The sequence below is a fragment of the Eumetopias jubatus genome, unplaced genomic scaffold (genome assembly GCF_037043125.1).
Source record: "Eumetopias jubatus isolate StellerSeaLion01/CBP00866 unplaced genomic scaffold, mEumJub1_p1.0 scaffold_10, whole genome shotgun sequence".
Classification (NCBI taxonomy): Eukaryota; Metazoa; Chordata; class Mammalia; order Carnivora; family Otariidae; genus Eumetopias; species Eumetopias jubatus.
Window position 1 is genome coordinate 13001612 of NW_028274816.1, and position 17804 is coordinate 13019415.

The 17804-nt window shown below is 40.2% G+C and overlaps 1 protein-coding gene across 2 annotated transcripts in view; it reads left to right on the forward strand.

The window, feature by feature from the left end:
- Positions 1-17804, forward strand: part of RSPRY1 (ring finger and SPRY domain containing 1) — a 41893-nt gene that overhangs the window by 7050 nt on the left and 17039 nt on the right. For both annotated transcript variants that reach the window (XM_028094136.1, XM_028094131.2), the window contains exons 2-8: positions 5634-6138; positions 11670-11722; positions 12408-12520; positions 13569-13695; positions 14495-14553; positions 16436-16502; positions 16907-17038. In XM_028094136.1, the coding sequence (XP_027949937.1) occupies positions 5789-6138; positions 11670-11722; positions 12408-12520; positions 13569-13695; positions 14495-14553; positions 16436-16502; positions 16907-17038 (901 nt within the window). In that variant the 5' untranslated portion in view covers positions 5634-5788. The remainder of the gene's footprint in view (positions 1-5633; positions 6139-11669; positions 11723-12407; positions 12521-13568; positions 13696-14494; positions 14554-16435; positions 16503-16906; positions 17039-17804) is intronic.

A 17804-nucleotide genomic window follows, 5' to 3' on the forward strand; every position in this document is an offset into this window, starting at 1 on the left:
AGGAAATGCTTGATTAAAATTATGCTCTTGCAGCAAAATGGCTATGAACAGTATAATGATTTACAAAGCATTACCATTTAGATGGTAAAAAGTGTCTCTACTAAGCAATGGCATCCAGCGGTATCATTATAATCAGTTGATGATTGCTACAATCACAGATCTAATCGTTGTGTCTATTTAAATTATGTGACTAGCTTTTTGCGGGGGGTTCTTTTGAGACTCGACCAATCTAATGCTAAGTAGTCTTCAAAGTTATGGGGAAGTATATAGCTATTTGAGATGTTTTGCCTTTACATAATCTCCGTTCTTACTCATTTTCTATTCCATTCAGCCTGTCAACAGTTGAATGACAATACCCATTAGCAGGGTACCCATAAGCAGGTTATGATGCTTCATAGAGTGGATCTGGTGGGAAACATAGGGAGCTGTTTTATTCACTGTGTTGATATGTACTATATGTAATCATTAATGGATTTAACTGTATTCTTACGGGTTTTTTTTGGCTGCCCTCTCCAAAATGCTATGTTCAAAGATAGTCTTAGTTCATTTTTCTGGAAAGGGAGATTAACATTTTTGACCCCAGATGAATCACTCTGTAGTGTTTCCGTTTGTCCCTTCATTCCGTCTGTAGGTCCTGCCTATTGTGACAGGTTCTGTGTTAGATATTATAAAACAATGATTTCCAGAGCTGGCCACCATCAGAATCAACTGGAGAATTTTAAGAAAACACGTGCTTGGGCCACATCCTAGAAATTTTGATTCTGGCGATTTGGAGTGGAACCAGGAATTTGCATTTTTAGAAGTACCTAAGCAATTCTAATACCCATCGCCTTCAGGATGATTAAGCTACAATCCCTTCCAAGGTTCTTTGTCTAAAAGTATAGATAAGTAAAATTTATTTTAGTACAGAGTAGATGAGAACTATAAAAGATAACTTCTTTAATTATCGTAATGTTCTTAAATCAGGTCTTATTCCAGAGTCCCCACATCCCAGATTATTTACTCATTTTATAATAACATCTTGCATTTTGGATCCAATGCATTAGGCTCCATGCCACATGTTTGACATGCTCTTTTACATTTAATCCTCACTGTAGTACTGTGTAATAACTATTATTATCTCCATGTTTTGTTTTGTTAAGATTTTATTCATTTATTTGACAGAAAGAGAGCGAGAGCAGGAACACAAGCAGGGGGAGTGGGAGAGGGAGAAGCAGGCTTCCTGGAGAGCAGGGAGCCCGATGCAGAGCTCGATTCCAGGACCCTGGGATCATGACCTGAGCCGAAGGCAGCCGCTTAACCGACTGAGCCACCCAGGCGCCCCTGTCTCCATGTTTTAAAGTGTGTCAAGAGCCAGGGTAATTAGACTGTGTAGCTGTAAATATTGCAGGGCTGGGACCTGAGCCCAGTCTGTCGAACTGCAAACCCATGCTCTGCTGGAGGAGGCCTCTGGCGTCCTGCAGAAGATCTGTAGGCTGAGTGTTACTGTCTTTAAACAATGGTCCTTCGGAAGAGGACCACATAACGCTTTTTGGAATGAGATAAAACAAAGCTGTATAAAGTATAATTGTTTAGTTTCATTACCCAGTCTTTTGCCTAAAGTATTCACAATTTGTTCTCTGAGAAAGGTACCAAGAGTGACGAAGATTTCCAGATGAAAAACTATACATTCTTTGGCACTGAATGAATCTAAAAGATTATACTTTGTTCATTAATATGCCCTGCCTTTAGCTGTAACCCTTAAGATTCTCTGTATGTCCATTTCAAGAGGTTTTTAAAGATACCAGCTCTTACTTTTTTCTTGTATGTTTCATAGACTTTCCTTTGAATGCCTCACAGCTCCTCCCACCTAGTTAAGTCTTCCTTACACCTGGTCTTTACAGTTAGTCCTTAAAAGAGAAAGTCTTTGGTTTTAAAATATTTGAAAACTTTTTTTTTTACTTCATTTTGTTCTATGACAAATTTTGTGGTTGGCATCTTTTTCTGGGCCATTTAGGGAAAATGACTCTTAGAAGAAACTGACCTGAACTACACTTGAATTCAGTATGGAAATAGGAAAAAAAAAAAAAAAGGCCACATCATTCTTGTCATCTTCCTCCAAATTAAGTCAGATTTTAAAAAATACCTGTATGTATTAGATATCTTCCATTTACTTTGGAACTGTACTAAAAGGAAATCTGCATAGATTAATTCTTTATCCAGTTTAGCAAAAAAAAAATTTTTTTTTGATAAAATGAAGTTTAAGACTCTGAGATTCAACAAACTTTTTTTAAACCCACTGCTTTTCTCATAAGCATTCCCAACATTTCTTGTTAATCTAAATAGCTTTACAAGTGTTGGTATTAAACTGTAAGGATCCTGTGTTCTCTCCCCTCTAACATTTTTTTTAAAGACTTTATTTATTTATTTATTTGAAAGAATGAGAGAGAGCATGAGAGGGGGGAGGGTCAGAGGGAGAAGCAGACTCCCTGCTCAGCAGGGAGCCTGATGCAGGGCTCGATCCCGGGACTCCAGGATCATGACCTGAGCTGAAGGCAGTCGCTTAACCAACTGAGCCACCCAGGTGCCCTCTCCCCTCTAACATTTTGTTTTCTGGGATTAATCTCACCTTGACGTTCTCAAATCATTACCAATTTTTTCTTTTTTTTTTTTTTAAGATTTTATTTATTTGAGAGAGAGAAAATGAGAGAAAGAGAGAGCATGGAGGGGGGAACGCAGGGGACACCCTTATGAGCAGGGAGCCCAAGGTGGGACTCGATCCTGGGACTCCAGGATCATGACCTGAGCCGAAGGCAGTCACTTAACCAACTGAGCCACCCAGGTGCCCTGTTACCAATTTTTTCTAATATCGGATTGGTCTCCCTTCCTTAGGTATACACACCTTCCCCAATTTAATGTGTCTGGTTGGACTGAATCTACTATTTGCATGTCATGCCTGTCCCAACTTCCATACTGATCGTGTGGAAAGGCTCAGAAGCTTTAGAGAATCCAGTAGAATTCCCTCTGCTCTAGTAACCTTGACACCACAGAGCAGTTTAGGGTGAGAAAGCATTTGGCCAGGAGATGATGCATTCCCAAATAGAGTTCCCTTGTATTGAATCCTGGACCACTCCTCTACCATCCCCAAGGTATTAGTTGGTTTAGACACAGATTTTTATGGCATAGTAAGAAACTATGACAATCCAGAGTATAGATTTCAAATCAGTCTTAACTGGGATGAGGAGTGGTTTTAGATATTCTGATACAGAAAGATGTGTTGTTTAAGTGGAAAAAAGTGAACCACAGAACAATGGTTATGGCATTGTCCTAGTTAAGTTTAAAAAAAGTTTTGTGAGTATATAATAATGGGTATGGAAACAGATACATGAAGCTTTTAGCAGGGGTTACCTCTGGGAAAGGGAATGGGCTATGAAGAAAGCCTTTCTTCTCAGAAGAGAGGCTTTCACTTTTCTGTAGACTGTATACAGCATTTGGGTCTGAAAATGAACGCGCATCCATTTTTTGTTTTAAAAAGTTAACAGGGGCGCCTGGGTGGCTTAGTCATTAAGCGTCTGCCATGGGCTCAGGTCATGATCCCAGGGTCCTGGGATTTGAGTCCCAGCCGCATTAGGCTCCCTGCTCAGCAGGAAGTCTGCTTCTCCCTCTCCCACTCCCCCTGCTTGTGTTCCCTCTCTCGCTGTCTCTCTCTCCCTGTCAAATAAATAAATAATATTTAAAAAAATAAAAAGTTAACAGATAAAGTTTCAATATAGTACTTTGGGATTTCAAGGGAGTGCACTAGTGGTATATCAGCTGGGCAAACCTGCCAGAAAACCTTGGATTCTTTACCCCTCATTGTTCCAACCGTGCCCTCTCCGAACATTCTGTGAGAAGGACAGGAGCATCGCTTAACTGTTATATTTTGGTCTTTCTCAGAAAGCAGCATAATTTATAAGATCAATTGAAATTTACACCAGGGACCCTCTTAAAAGCATTGTTTCTGATTTCTGTCATCTGTCCTTTTAAGCATTGAAATCTCTTGGTTACCTGCCCTCTGTGGGGGAATTGTCTCCCATGGTCCCTGCAGTAATGGGAATGGTATAACTTCAACTCTTTGCCAGTTTAGATTGTGTCCTCTTTTAAAAAGCTGTTTCCAGCTGAATCCTTGCCTCATGCTCCTACCTATACTCTAGTCACATCCTTTTAAGCCTAACCTCCAAATTTTAAAGACCACCTGACTGTTTTGGGGGAACCAACAACACCTATGGTATGACTTGGTTCAGACATTGCTGTCTTGGTAGTCTGGAGGGAGATCATGTCTGTTGCCTCTCTTCTCTCTTCCCATCCCCCTCCTGCCCTTCCTTTTCTTGTCTTGCCCCATCTCTATACAGATTAGATTAGATTATTATATGTATGTGTAAAGACGTTCCATCTCCACCTGTCTCCTTTTCTTCAGTTTTCCTCCATGAGCAGTAATTAAACTGGGCAAATATTTAGAACTTGCTGCAAATCTGTCCCAATAATGGAAGTAACTTCTCTTGCTTCTAATTCCATTGAATTACACATTTATCTCTATTCCTGAGTGGGTACTCAGTATATGCAGATTTAATTATAAATAACCAAATGTTGAGTGGAGAGTGCATACTAATCTCTATTCCTTGTGTCTCTTTGCGCCCCTATGGGCCCTATCTCCAGGTCTTGGCGTGATTTTTTGCTTTCTGTTACCAACCCCACCCTGTCCATTTTCTTCTTCCAGATCCTCCTTTCTAAACCTAACCAGATTTTCTCGTTAATGAAGAACAGGTTCTATCATTAGGTTTTTTGTTGATGAACATACTGTATGGGATGAGAATGGCCCTCCATGAATTCCATCCAAATCACAGGCTTTGTCCATCTTTGTTCTCCCGGTGCCACCATGATGGGGGCACAAGGTGCTTAGTATTTTTGGACAAAGATAATTGGTGCATCCTTCTTTGTAACTTGGTAGCAGACATGGCCTACAACAAACTGATCATTGTGGAAATGTAACCTTGTGATACATTTTTGCCTCTCCCCAAACAGGGTTGCTTACAGAGCAGAAAAGCTTTGTAAATGCTTCTGTGATTTCTGTAAATTCTCGAGTCCCTCCAAATGGGAAATCTGTGCAGTTTGGTGATTGCATTCAAGTGAAACACTCTACCTTTTATTCTTCTAGATAGTGGGTGCTATCACATTTGTATCATAACTTCGTAAGCAAGAAACATCTGTAATTAGATAGTCTATTTGAAACATATTAACTTTTCTCATACATTTAAATTTAAAACGGAGACAGTTTATTTTTTTTTGAATCCACAAAAGGAGCGCTTGAAACAACTGCACACATTCTTCTAATGTATTTCTGTATGGGCAAAACCACACATACGGTTAAAAAAAAATCAGTGGTCACTCCTGTTTACATGGGTATGGTTTAGCAATCAACTTTATAATATAATAAAAAGGAATTCTTAATTGTCAGTTTTCTTATGCAAAGGTACCTCTTTGTGTTGGAAACCTATGAAAATAACCAAAGATGATTTGCCCTTGTGATCCTAATGCTTACAAAACCAAACTAAGAAAGTTTTGAGTAATTAAGTGACCAAGAACCTTGGATTCATTTTTCCTTTCTTCTGTTTTAGAACTGCCACTGGATGATCCGGATTCCCTGTAATTGATAATGTTGGAGATCAGTTCTGCAACTTTCTGCCACATTCAGTTGTTAAAAACAAATAGAATGCAAGTTCCTCGACTCCAGATTATGAAAACAGTACTTGGAAAACTGAAAACTATCTAAATGATTGTCTTTGGTTGGGCCGTGTTCTTAGTGAGCAGAAGCCTTGGCCAGGGTCTGCTGTTGACTCTTGAGGAGCACATAGCCCACTTCCTGGGGACTAGAGGTGCCACAGCTACCATGGGTAATTCCTGTATCTGCCGAGACGACAGCGGAGCAGAAGACAGTGTTGACAACCAGCAGCAGCAGGCCGAGAACAGTGCAGTACCGACTGCTGACACGAGGAGCCAACCCCGGGATCCTGTTCGGCCACCAAGGAGGGGCCGAGGACCCCATGAGCCAAGGAGAAAGAAACAAAATGTAGACGGGCTAGTGCTGGACACACTAGCAGTCATACGGACTCTTGTAGATAAGTAAGTATATGACCCCCTAGTCACGCCCTATGTGATGAAAAATGTTCTAGAGGAACCATCACTTTTGAGTCCTTCACTTTATTAGAAGATATTCACCAAGCCATGAGCTTATAAGGCAAGGGAGAATATTTTATTTCTCCTCCGATGGCAGAGTAAATTATAAGGTTTGATGTTTTTACTTGCTACATCTACTCCTATCTGGAAATGTCTAAACATTTCGATAGCAGAAAACACTAATTAAAGCTACAGTCTTTATTAGGGCATGTAGTAAACATGGAGTGAGTTTGTGTTGCAAGCTGCAGTAGGAAATAGTTTCATGAGGACCAACTCTTATTTTGCTTACCTATCTATGCCACTGACCAGAGATTCAAGAGCATGGCTCTTGCGCTTTCTGTTGGCAACGGAAGGACCTGGGTCAAGGAGGGTATTCATCCTCCTCCCTCATTTGGCCATCTCCGATCCATTTGGGAAGCTTGTAAATTGAAACTGCAGGGCTCACCTGTACCTTTTTTGTTTCTCCCCTGCTTTGTCTAACTGTAAGTGTGAAATCCCAGATTGAATAACAGTGAAATGGGAGAACGTGGTTCAAGTTGAAAAAATATTTTGATTTAACCATGCAGTTCAGTAGTTAGGAGCAAAAGTTTTAGAACCATGATGGACCAAGTTTCAGATTTTGGCCCAGCTCCTTAACTAGCTACGTGACAATGGGTGAGTTATTTCCCTAAGCCTCAGATTCCTCATCTATAAGAGGGAAATAATACCTTTCTTACACGGATTATCATGAGATAATATATATAAAGTATCTAGCATAGTGCCTTGCACATTCCAGTTGTGGGGTTTTTTTTTAAGTTATATGTGGATTCTTTTTGCTTCAGCCTCTGCTAGTAAATTTAAGTGTCCAACTATTTGATCATCACATTTATAAAAATCCAGTTTTGTTTAATTCCTCAAAATTGTAGCATTAAGCAAGCTATACCTATGCATATTATTCTGAGGTGACTTTTTTCCCCTCATAGAAATAAATTTGTTTTGCACATTTTTCTATTTGCTGTAAAACATGCTGGGGAAAGGTGGCTCTTAGAAATATTCTCTATAACCATGGGGGGTGGGAGGGAGGGGGTGGCTGGGTGATAGACACTGGGGAGGGTATGTGCTATGGTGAGCGCTGTGAATTGTGCAAGACTGTTGAATCACAGATATGTACCTCTGAAACAAATAATGCAATATATGTTAAGAAAAAAAAAAGATAGCAGGAGGGGAAGAATGAAGGGGGGGAATCAGAGGGGGAGATGAACCATGAGAGATGATAGACTCTGAAAAACAAACTGAGGGTTCTAGAGGGGAGGGGGGTGGGGGGATGGGTTAGCCTGGTGATGGGTATTAAAGAGGGCACGTTCTGCGTGGAGCACTAGGTATTATGCACAAACAATCATGGAACACTACATTAAAAACTAATGATGTATGGTGATTAACATAACAAAAAATTAAAAAAGGAAGAAATATTCTCCATAACCAATTCAGAAAGGCCTTCCTAAGTTTATTAAACCAGCCTTTGAAGTAGTTCTGGTATCTGAACTAATTTAATGTTCCTATTTTTGTAGAAAATATTTATTGAATATAAATCTATGCCATTTTCATCCCTCAGACCCAGGCAAGGGGCTAGAAGCTGTTATTTAGATTCTTCATGGTGACATTCAAAACATACTATAAAATTATAATGAGAAGTTGCCCTTCCTAAGTAAGGAAGTAAACCACAAGCAGTGTTTTTAAGCCCACTGGAAAAGCAGGTACAGAATAGGCTTTGCCATATTTTTTAAAAAGAGTAAGAGTGTGTGGGAGCAAGGTAGGAGTTTTATCTCCAAGCTTTTAGAAAATGTTACAAAATTATAAATGAACTTGTTGATGAAGCGTATAATTCACTTACATGAAGCAAGCAGCGTACATTTGAGTAATAGGGTCACTTTTATCTTAAACCTGCTTATACCGAATTATAGCTATAACTTCTGAGAATGAACAAACAGGGCAGATGGAGAGCAAATGTGACAGGACCTGTTAGTAAATCTAATGGCAAAACAGGACTCAGTTACAAACCTAGTCACTGTAGCTTGTTTTTCAGAAGCTACTGAAGGAGAAGAATTTCATAACCTATAAAGTTGATAAGGCTGTTAAAACTAACCATGAACGGCAGGACAGATGGACTTAGTACAAGTTTACGTGAAAGGGTGTATGCAGATGTCGCAGTTAGAGAGCGATTGACCGTGATTGTTGTCCTCTTTCTGCTTGTTACTTAGGAAAGGGTAACATTGCTCTGAGAAGAGAGCAGTTTCTTTCTTTCTTTCTTTCTAAGATTCTATTTATTTATTTGACAGAGAGAGAGAGACAGCGAGAGAGGGAACACAAGCAGAGGGAGTGGGAGAGGAGAAGCAGGCTCCTGGCTGAGCAGGGAGCCCACTGTGGGCTCGATCCCAGGAACCTGGGACCATGACCTGAGCTGAAGGCAGACACTTAACAATCAAGCCACCCATGCGCCCCAGGAGAGCAGTTTCTAAAGCTAGAGTGAGAGAGCTGCTATAGGAAACACACTTTAGGGGCGCCTGGGTGGCTCAGTTGTTGGGCGTCTGCCTTCGGTTCAGGTCATGATCCCGGGGTCCTGGGATCGAGCACCACATCGGGCTCCCTGCTCAGCCAGGAGCCTGCTTCTCCTCACCCACTCCCCCTGCTTGTGTTCCCTCTCTCACTGTGTCTCTCTCTGTCAAATATAATCTTTAAAAAAAAAAAGGAAACACTTATTTTAAAATCATTTTGAAGTTCTGTTATTTGCATTTTTTTGGTAGAGACTTTATCCTCAGATTGTCAATGGTATTAATGTTATTCTCATGGTTTGGAACTATAATTTACAGAGTCCTGATGGAAGTTTTTTCTTCACTCTGTGTTCTGTCTCCCTCTTTGTCACACTGTCTTTCTGCCTCTCTCTCTTCTTGTCACTTTCATTGTCATCCCCATCCACCTTCAGGCTATGACTGAACCTAAAATTGGTGGTTCCGAGTTCCCATATCACTGTGAGAAGCCCAAGTCCTGCTTGCATGGCTTTCTTTGCCTTTTCTGTCACTGGAGACTTGCAGCTTGATACCAATTATAGCTCTGATGATCATAACTTTTTCAACTTCTTGAATTGAGCAGGCAACCCTGTCCAAGCTGCACAGGTGGGGTTTTGGTCCCCATTACCTACCACACAGGCTTGTGGCTCCTGGTCACCTCTGTCTAGTTCCAGACAGTGAGCCCCGGTGTCCTACGGCTTTAGCTCCTGCCTTCCACTAGGAATTTCTGCTCCACTTCAGTTCCACAAAGAAATTTATCTTGTTTTTTGAATGTAAGGATGTGGGTGTCCTTTTAGTGAATCTGTGTAGAATTGAGGTCCTCATAGTCCTTACTGGTCACTGACTTTGCCATATTTTTATTATTTTTCCCTTTTTCCCTAACCCCATTGTCCCCTTTGCCACCCACTATCCAAATATCAGTGGGTAGCCATTCTTGTGATGTTCTTCCAATCTGCCTGCCGTATATTTATTTATGTCTGTATAGGAAGTTTATGTTAGTGTTTTGTGTGTGATTTTAACAACTTATATAAGTGGGGTGCCTGGGTGACTCAGTTGGTTAAGCGTCTGCCTTCAGCTCAGGTCATGATCCCAGGGTCCTGGGATCGAGTGCCCCACTGTGCTCCCTCCTCAGCAGGGAGCCTGCTTCTCCCTCTCCCTCTGCCACTCCCCTTGCTTGTGCTCTTTCTCTGTCTCTCTCTCTCTGTCAAATAAATAAATTAAAAAAAATTTATATAAGTGATACAGTTGTATAAATCTTGTTTTTAACTTCTCTCAACATTATGTTTGAGACCTATGTTACTGTATGTAAAGCTACAACTGCTTCTCACTCCTGCAGAGTATATCTTTGTGTGCCTGAAAGTACTATATTTTGTTATCCTGTAATCTGGTGATGGTCACTTAGATTAATTCCAAATTTTTGTTCCTACAAATGGCACTGCAGCAAATAATTTCATATGCATCTGTTACCTGTGTAATAGTTTATCTAGCATTGTTGGGTACATTTAATTTCATTATTGCTAGATTGCTCTCCAGAAGTATTTGTAATCAGTCAGTTACATCATTTAAGACAAATCTTTTAAATGAGAATTTTGCCTTGTTATGGAAAGGTACAGGATATGTCAAATAAACAATACTTAATAAGTACCTGAAATGAACTTAATAATTCCCATATCACAAGATTATCCTGAGGATTAAATGATTGAAGACAATAGTTTTTGCAGTTTCTTCTTAGTAAAAGAGCCACAATATGTAAGTAAATGTGAATATATTCCCTAAGCAATTAGATTTACCATTATTTGATGGAGAGTATTTCATTCATTATTGAAGTTCCCCTAAAGCTCCTCCTCAAGATTCCGGGGATCACAGATTGAAAACCCACTGAATTAAGGTATATAATGCCATTTTAGAGCATTGTCTAGAATTTTTTTTAAAGACTTAATTATGGGATGCCTGGGTGGCTCAGTCAGTTAAGCACGTCTGCCTTCGGCTCAGGTCATGATCCCAGGGTCCTGGGATGGAGTCCCACATCGGGCTCCCTGCTCAGCAGGAAGCCTGCTTCTCCCTCTGCCTGCTGTTCCACCTGCTTGTGCACTTGGCACACACCCTCTCTGTCTGACAAATAAATAAAATCTTTTTTAAAAAATAACTTTTTTAAAATTAAATTAAATTAAAAAAATTAAATTAAAAAAATTAAAATTAAATTAAAAAATAATTTTTTACTTAGAGCACGAGCTCGAGCAGGGGGAGGTGCAGAGGGAGAGGGAGAAGCAGGCTCCTGCTCAGCCGGGAGTCCCAACGTGGGACTTGATCCCAGGACCCTGAGATCATGACCTGAGCTGAAGTCAGATGCTTAACCAACTGAGCCACCCAGGTGCTCCCAGTGTCTAAAATATTAAGTAGCTCCTCACTTAAGTTTGGTTTCTTTTTCTTCTAACACCCATTTAATGAAGTTCAAGCAAATAGTGATATTTCCCAGAAGAACCCTTAAAAATGAAGATGTTTATGTAGGCCCTTGCTTCCATAAATCCTCTGTTGAGATTATAATCTCCCTTCCTGGTGTTTCTTTGAGGTAAGTTGGAGGTAGATGATGTTGACTCATCTCATTGGCATTGGGCCTCTAGAGGAAAGCTGAAAGTACCCTGGCCTCCAGTTTTAGTCCTGTGCTTTTACTTCAGGCCAGTGGTGGTCCTTTCCTATGCCCTCCCACCCATTTTATTTGTGGGCCATCACAGACAGCGGTTTGGAAATGAGCACATGTGGTGTGTGTTGGTCCTTACGGAGTGGAGCTGCAACTGTCTCTTCCATCTCTCTCCGTATCCATTCATGTTCATTTCTTCTTTCTCTCTCTCCTCCCACACTTTCAGTTTGAGTTTTTATTTGGGATTGTCATTTCTTAGTTCTTCAAGTTTGATGTCTTGACTGTTTGTTTTTCAGTGATCAGGAACCTCCCTATTCAATGATTACATTGCACGAAATGGCAGAAACAGGTATTCTTTTCTTATAGTTTTCTTAAAATACTTTCTAATGAATTAATGATTATGAAGAAATGTGGCCACTTTTTTAAAAAATAAGATTCCAAAAGTACTTAACACACGTGACCATGAAAAAGAGCCGTTAGTGTATGGAAATTTTCCTGTATAGGGGTAATAATAACCACTGTATACTGCATCCTGAATATATAGCTGCACCTCTCCGTATTGGTTTTATTTCACCAAAATTATTAAAAGAAAAATTTTGTTGGGATTTGACAGATCTTTGACCATAGCCCTTCCAGAATGGGGGGGAATTTTTTGTCCCTCAGTTTCCTAAGTGTCATTCTAAAAGTAGAGCCAGCTGCTTCAGATACTTAATCTTTTCAGTAAACTCCTATGTCATAAAGAAGACACTGAAACTGTTTTAATTATGATTTGAGAACCCAGGACCATAGCTTCAATTTTCTCTAAATGAAGATAACTCCAAATCACCAGGCTTCTATAAATTAAGAATCTTTGGTTCTACCATGATGACTAAATTAATGACTACATCCATGCCAATGTTAGCTGCTTAAAAGCTACAGGATAAAAGCCAAAAGTGTTTCGATTTTATTGTGAAGTCACCTTGTGTTATAAGTTCTATATTTTTACATTTTTAAAATAGTGCCTCCACCATATAATCTTCTTGATTTGCTCTTAGATGAAGGATGGTTGGACGTTGTCCAGTCTTTAATTAGAGTTATTCCATTGGAAGATCCACTGGGACCAGCTGTTATAACATTGTTACTGGATGAATGTCCATTGCCCACTAAAGTAAGTTATACTTGTCTTTTCTGAAACGGTCACATACGCTTAAACAGAGGATGAACAACCACAAAGAACTTTTGACGTAATGCATTTCCTTTTTATACATTTGGGGTCTGTTTCATTCAGTATTGACTTCATTAGGTAAACTTGTCTTTTATTACTAATGAAGTGCTACATCCTCTTTCTACCAATAGCGTACTATAAAGCTTTAGTTTAAAATGTTAAAAAAGCATTTACATCTGAAATGGCAATCTGTATTTGAAATTGAAATAGAATGTTCAGTTGCTGAGCTGATTTTCTTACCTTCCACTAAAGAGTTTTCTCCTTACAAAAGGTTTTCTTTAATGTTTTCTATTAAGAGAAAAAACCGTTATACTGAAAGCACTTGTGAATCTTAAACATATTAAAGATTGGCATAACCTTGCTTTTCCCTTATATAGAACAAAAGCATCAAACTTTCATTGCTTTAGTCTATATGTTCTATGGACTACTTTTTTTTTCAAATTTTGGATGCTGGCATCTTTCATTTGTTTAAGCCTCAGATATTTGGGCACAACATGGAAAAACATTATGGACAGAAGAGAAAAGCCTTTGGCCTAGTCACTGAAGAACTGACCTTTCCCTAAGCTTGTAAGAGGTTTCTGTTACAATTTGCCTCAAAACTCTGGTGAGATTTGCTCTTGCTTGATTTTAAAAAAAGGAAAAAAATTGTAAGTCACTTTTTACTTCAACATCACTAAGGCCCTTGGTGTTATCATTTTGGCACTTGGGTGGATTTAGTTTGTTTAATGATTCAAGAGTAAATCGCATTTTTGATACAACTGGTATATTTTGAATGAAGGGGAATCTAACAATTCATGTAAGAAAACTTCCAGGTTGATCAGATAACATTTCCCATCAATAATGACATCATTGGGTGTATTATATCATGTCTTTATGTTCATTTTGAGTTAATTTAATGGCTGGCGATAGCTTTCATCTCAGATAATTCCCTTGGGGGAAAAACGCCTAAGTAATATATTTATCAAATCCACTTGTACATTTTTGTTTTTAGGATGCACTCCAGAAATTGACTGAAATTCTCAATTTAAATGGAGAAGTAGCTTGCCAGGACTCAGGTCATCCTGCCAAACACAGGAATACATCTGCAGTCCTAGGCTGCTTGGCCGAGAAACTAGCAGGTAACTCTGGGAATCTCTACCAAGAAAGATCTTCAGTTGTTTGACATAAAGGGGAAGATTGCACTGCAGGTCTTTATTCAAACCTACTGTACCAGAAAGGAGTGTCTCCCCTGCAACCACTACCACCAGGGAAAAAAAAAAAAAATTGAGGGACAAAGACCAACTGGAAAAAAATTACTCAAAGGCCAAAGAGATGAATGCAATCTAATTTAGCTTTGAGGATTTTCAGAGAGACATTTAAAAGAAAAGGTTTTACTTATTTGCTTTAAAACTAAGAATAAAAGGCTAAATTCAGTATAATAAAGATTATATAGGTAATATACATGTATACATTTTATAAAGTTTAGCCAGATAATGGAGACATACTAAGTCGGGGAAGAGGAAAAGGAACTTTAAACTGGAGCAGTTCCTGAGAAGAGAAGCAGATATTTAACTTGTTTATGAACATTACCCACTTTAGGCAAGTTAACATCCAAATCCAGGTGAATAGCTCAGCCAGTTAGATCATGTATGGTGGAAGAAACAACGTATTCAAAATCAGGACACCTGGGTGCTGGGTCCAATTCTGCCACGTGCGCCCCAAGCGCACCGGAATGAGTGACTTCACTGTGGGCTCAGTTGCTTGGCTGTGGAATGGGAACAGTGCTATTCCCTGCCTCAGAGCAGGAGGCTTAAATAAGACAATGTGCATGAGAGTACCTTGTCAAAGAGTTCAGAAAGCAATTTTATGGTTATTAGCTACTGATGAAAAAGAATATGGCCCATTTCATGATATCTCATGTTTGTTGTGTTTGTCCAGGTCCCGCAAGTATAGGCTTACTTAGCCCAGGAATCCTGGAATATTTGCTACAGTGTCTGGTAAGTAAGGCATCAAAGCCAGTTATTCTTAGTCATTTACAGTTGTGCATTTTTCTAAAATTGCCAGTGTAACCACTCAAAGAGAATGGAATCAGTTATAAATTTTATTTGCAGGTGTTTCCTGAGTGTTTATTCCCTCCTGTATTTCAAAAAAAATAAATAAATAAATGAGGGTGGGATAGGAATTCATTACAAGCAAAAGCAGCCAAGTTGGTCTGGTTTTAAATTTAGTCATAAGATAGCTGCTATGATTGGCTTTTGTGTGTGTATCCTTAGAGTCTGCCAAATGGTAGTAGGGACCTCCACAGTGGAAACAAAATTACATGGCATTCCAAGCCAGGAAACTGTCAGGTCAGATTGCCAGTATATATAAATCTCTCCTCCTTCCCTCCCTCCCTGGCTACTGCTCTTATAACTGTTGCCATAGAGTATTTGATCTATTGTCTGTGAAGCTTGTGGTTTGCTGAGGTCGTACTGTCAGGTTGCTCACAGGGCTGGACTACAGACTTGAACTGGTCTGTATTTGTGAAAGTTATTTTTGCAGGCCTAGTGAGCACTGGCCTTCAAAATCTGAAAGATCTTATTTTTCAGTACCTATATGATATGTACTTAAAACACACCACGATGCTAAGCAAGCACTGTGGGGATACAAAAGTAGTGTAACAGTCTTTTGCCCTCAAGAAGCTTCCTGATTAACTGAGGGATCAAAACTACCCAGACAAGACATTTAGCCTCCATTTTAAGACAGGATGTGATTAAGGGCAAAATCACTAAGTGCCATAAGAGTTCTGAGAGGGTGATGGGGAGGGGTGGAAGATAGGGGTGGTAAGAACTAAGAGAGCTGTGGGAGACAGTCTTCCTCATGAACTTGGGCCCTCAGCTGGGTCACATCATAAGTTAGTATTTATCCATGCACCCTGGAGGGAAAAATGGGTTTCTTGGCTAAAGCCATCACCAGCAGAAGCCCAGAAATAGGAATGGCCATGTTCCTGGCATATTACAGAGAACTCTCTGATCAGGAGACTGTTCAAAGACAGGAGGATGGGCCTGGACAGCCTGGTGGGGAGGGCTCAGGGCCTGCAAAACCAGACAGAGGGATTGAAAGCAGGTATGACAAGAAGCAGAGTGCCGAACAGGCTTTGCTACAGGGCAGGCTGGTGGTTATATGAGCTTTGCAGAACCTCTGAGCCCCAGGGAAGTGAGTAGGAATCATCTGATGTTCTAGAGTTCCTTTGCAGACTCCTAACGGAGCTGTGGGAAAGGATGGCTATGAGAAGGTGGGATGTTAAGCAGAAAGACCTTTCTTTAAATGGGAGCACCTGTGGTGGGAAGCTAACTGTAACTGGAAGAGCGCTCTTCCACCCATCATTAGCATCTGTGCAGTTCCTTTCAGAGAACAGATTGAAAACTAAGCCATTAGTTGTTCATTTCAACATTTAGCATTTTGGAACTTGGTGACGATGAATCGTTCCTAAAGGACTCTGAATAAAAGTCATTCTTAGCTCCAGTTCTAGGTTTCTGTTTGGCTTGCTTCAATGAATATAAGAATCAGCATGGTTTTATTTCACAAAGCCCTAATAACAAATGTTACGAAGTAGAATAACATAGTGCTTTTAACAAAATACTTTTGAACCGCATATCTATCAATGGGCCCAGTGACTTCTTAAAAATAATAGAAGAGTTTATGAGACTCTGTCTTGGTTCCTCATTACTAACAATATTAGCAAACAGAGAACTGAGGACTTAAACAAGTAAAACTTTTCTGACTGCTCCCAGCAAATCTAGCCCATATTGGATACGAAGAGGAAATTGCTAACTTACTGCCTCTGCAGGGGAATGATGTTTCTGCCTTTTTGTTTTTTTATCTTTTGTTGTCTTTCAGAAGTTACAGTCCCACCCCACAGTCATGCTTTTTGCACTTATCGCACTGGAAAAGTTTGCACAGACAAGTAGGTATAGTGACTTATTGCACTAATGATCTTCCGTATCGGTTATTAAAAATCTTTTCTTACTTACTGGATGAGCTTATGCTTTGAGCCCCATCAAACGTGCACATGTTCTCTTTTTCTCTGGGTAGATGCCTCAAGGCCAGTAAGATGTAACAGGGACAGAAGCCAAGAGTCTTCCCACCTAAGAATCAAAACTTGTGACCACAGTTACTCACTTTTTATAGCTAAAAAGTTAGCGATGAGATTGCTACTTCCCAGAAAATAGTTGAGGCTCTTGGGCTAGGTCATTATTCTAGTTTCCACGTTTTCTGATTGCCTCTCCTCACTCCTTCCTACCCCTTACCTGCCCCGCAAATCATCCTACTCTTTCACGGTTGATTCAGCGTGTCCGTCTTCCCAAACAGGTGAAAATAAATTGACTATCTCTGAATCCAGTATTAGTGACCGACTCATCACATTGGAATCCTGGGCTGATGATCCTGATTATCTGAAGCGTCAAGTCGGTTTCTGCGCCCAGTGGAGCTTAGACAATCTCTGTAAGTAGGCGTTGTGCTTTATTAAAATGTCTGCTTCCATATCCAAACCCGTTTCTTATATAGGATCACTGTTCTTCATTTTGTAATAGTGAGTGTGACATTTTCCTTGAAAGGGCCTATACTGTAGGTTGGCCGTATTGTAGCAGAAAAGTATTCTAGGGACCCTCCAAACAAGAATATATGGCATACTTCTTTTTTTTAAGATTTTATTTATTTATTTATAAGATTTTATTTATTTATTTTTTAAAGATTTTATTTATTTATTTGACAGAGAGAGACACAGCGAGAGAGGAAACTTGAGCAGGGGGAGTGGGAGAGGGAGAAGCAGGCTTCCCGCTGAGCAGGGAGCCTGATGCGGGGCTCGATCCCAGGACCCTGGGATCATGACCTGAGCCGAAGGCAGACGCTCAACAACTGAGCCACCCAGGCACCCCTTATTTATTTATTTGACAGAGAGAGACACAGCGAGAGAGGGAACACAAGCAGGGGGAGTGGGAGAGGGAGAAGCAGGCCTCCCACCAAGCAGGGAGCCCGATGTAGGGCTCAATCCCAGGACCCTGGGATCATGACCTGAGCCGAAGGCAGATGCCCAATGACTGAGCCACCCAGCGCCCCTATATGGCATACTTCTAATTTCAGCACTCTCCTGTTCAGAAACTTTTACTGGTGCCCTACTTCCTGCTGCATCTGGGCTGTTAATCAGATGGCAGTGTCCAATCAAGTCTTCCCTACACAAACTATCTCCTCACTGTCCTACAAGCAGGCC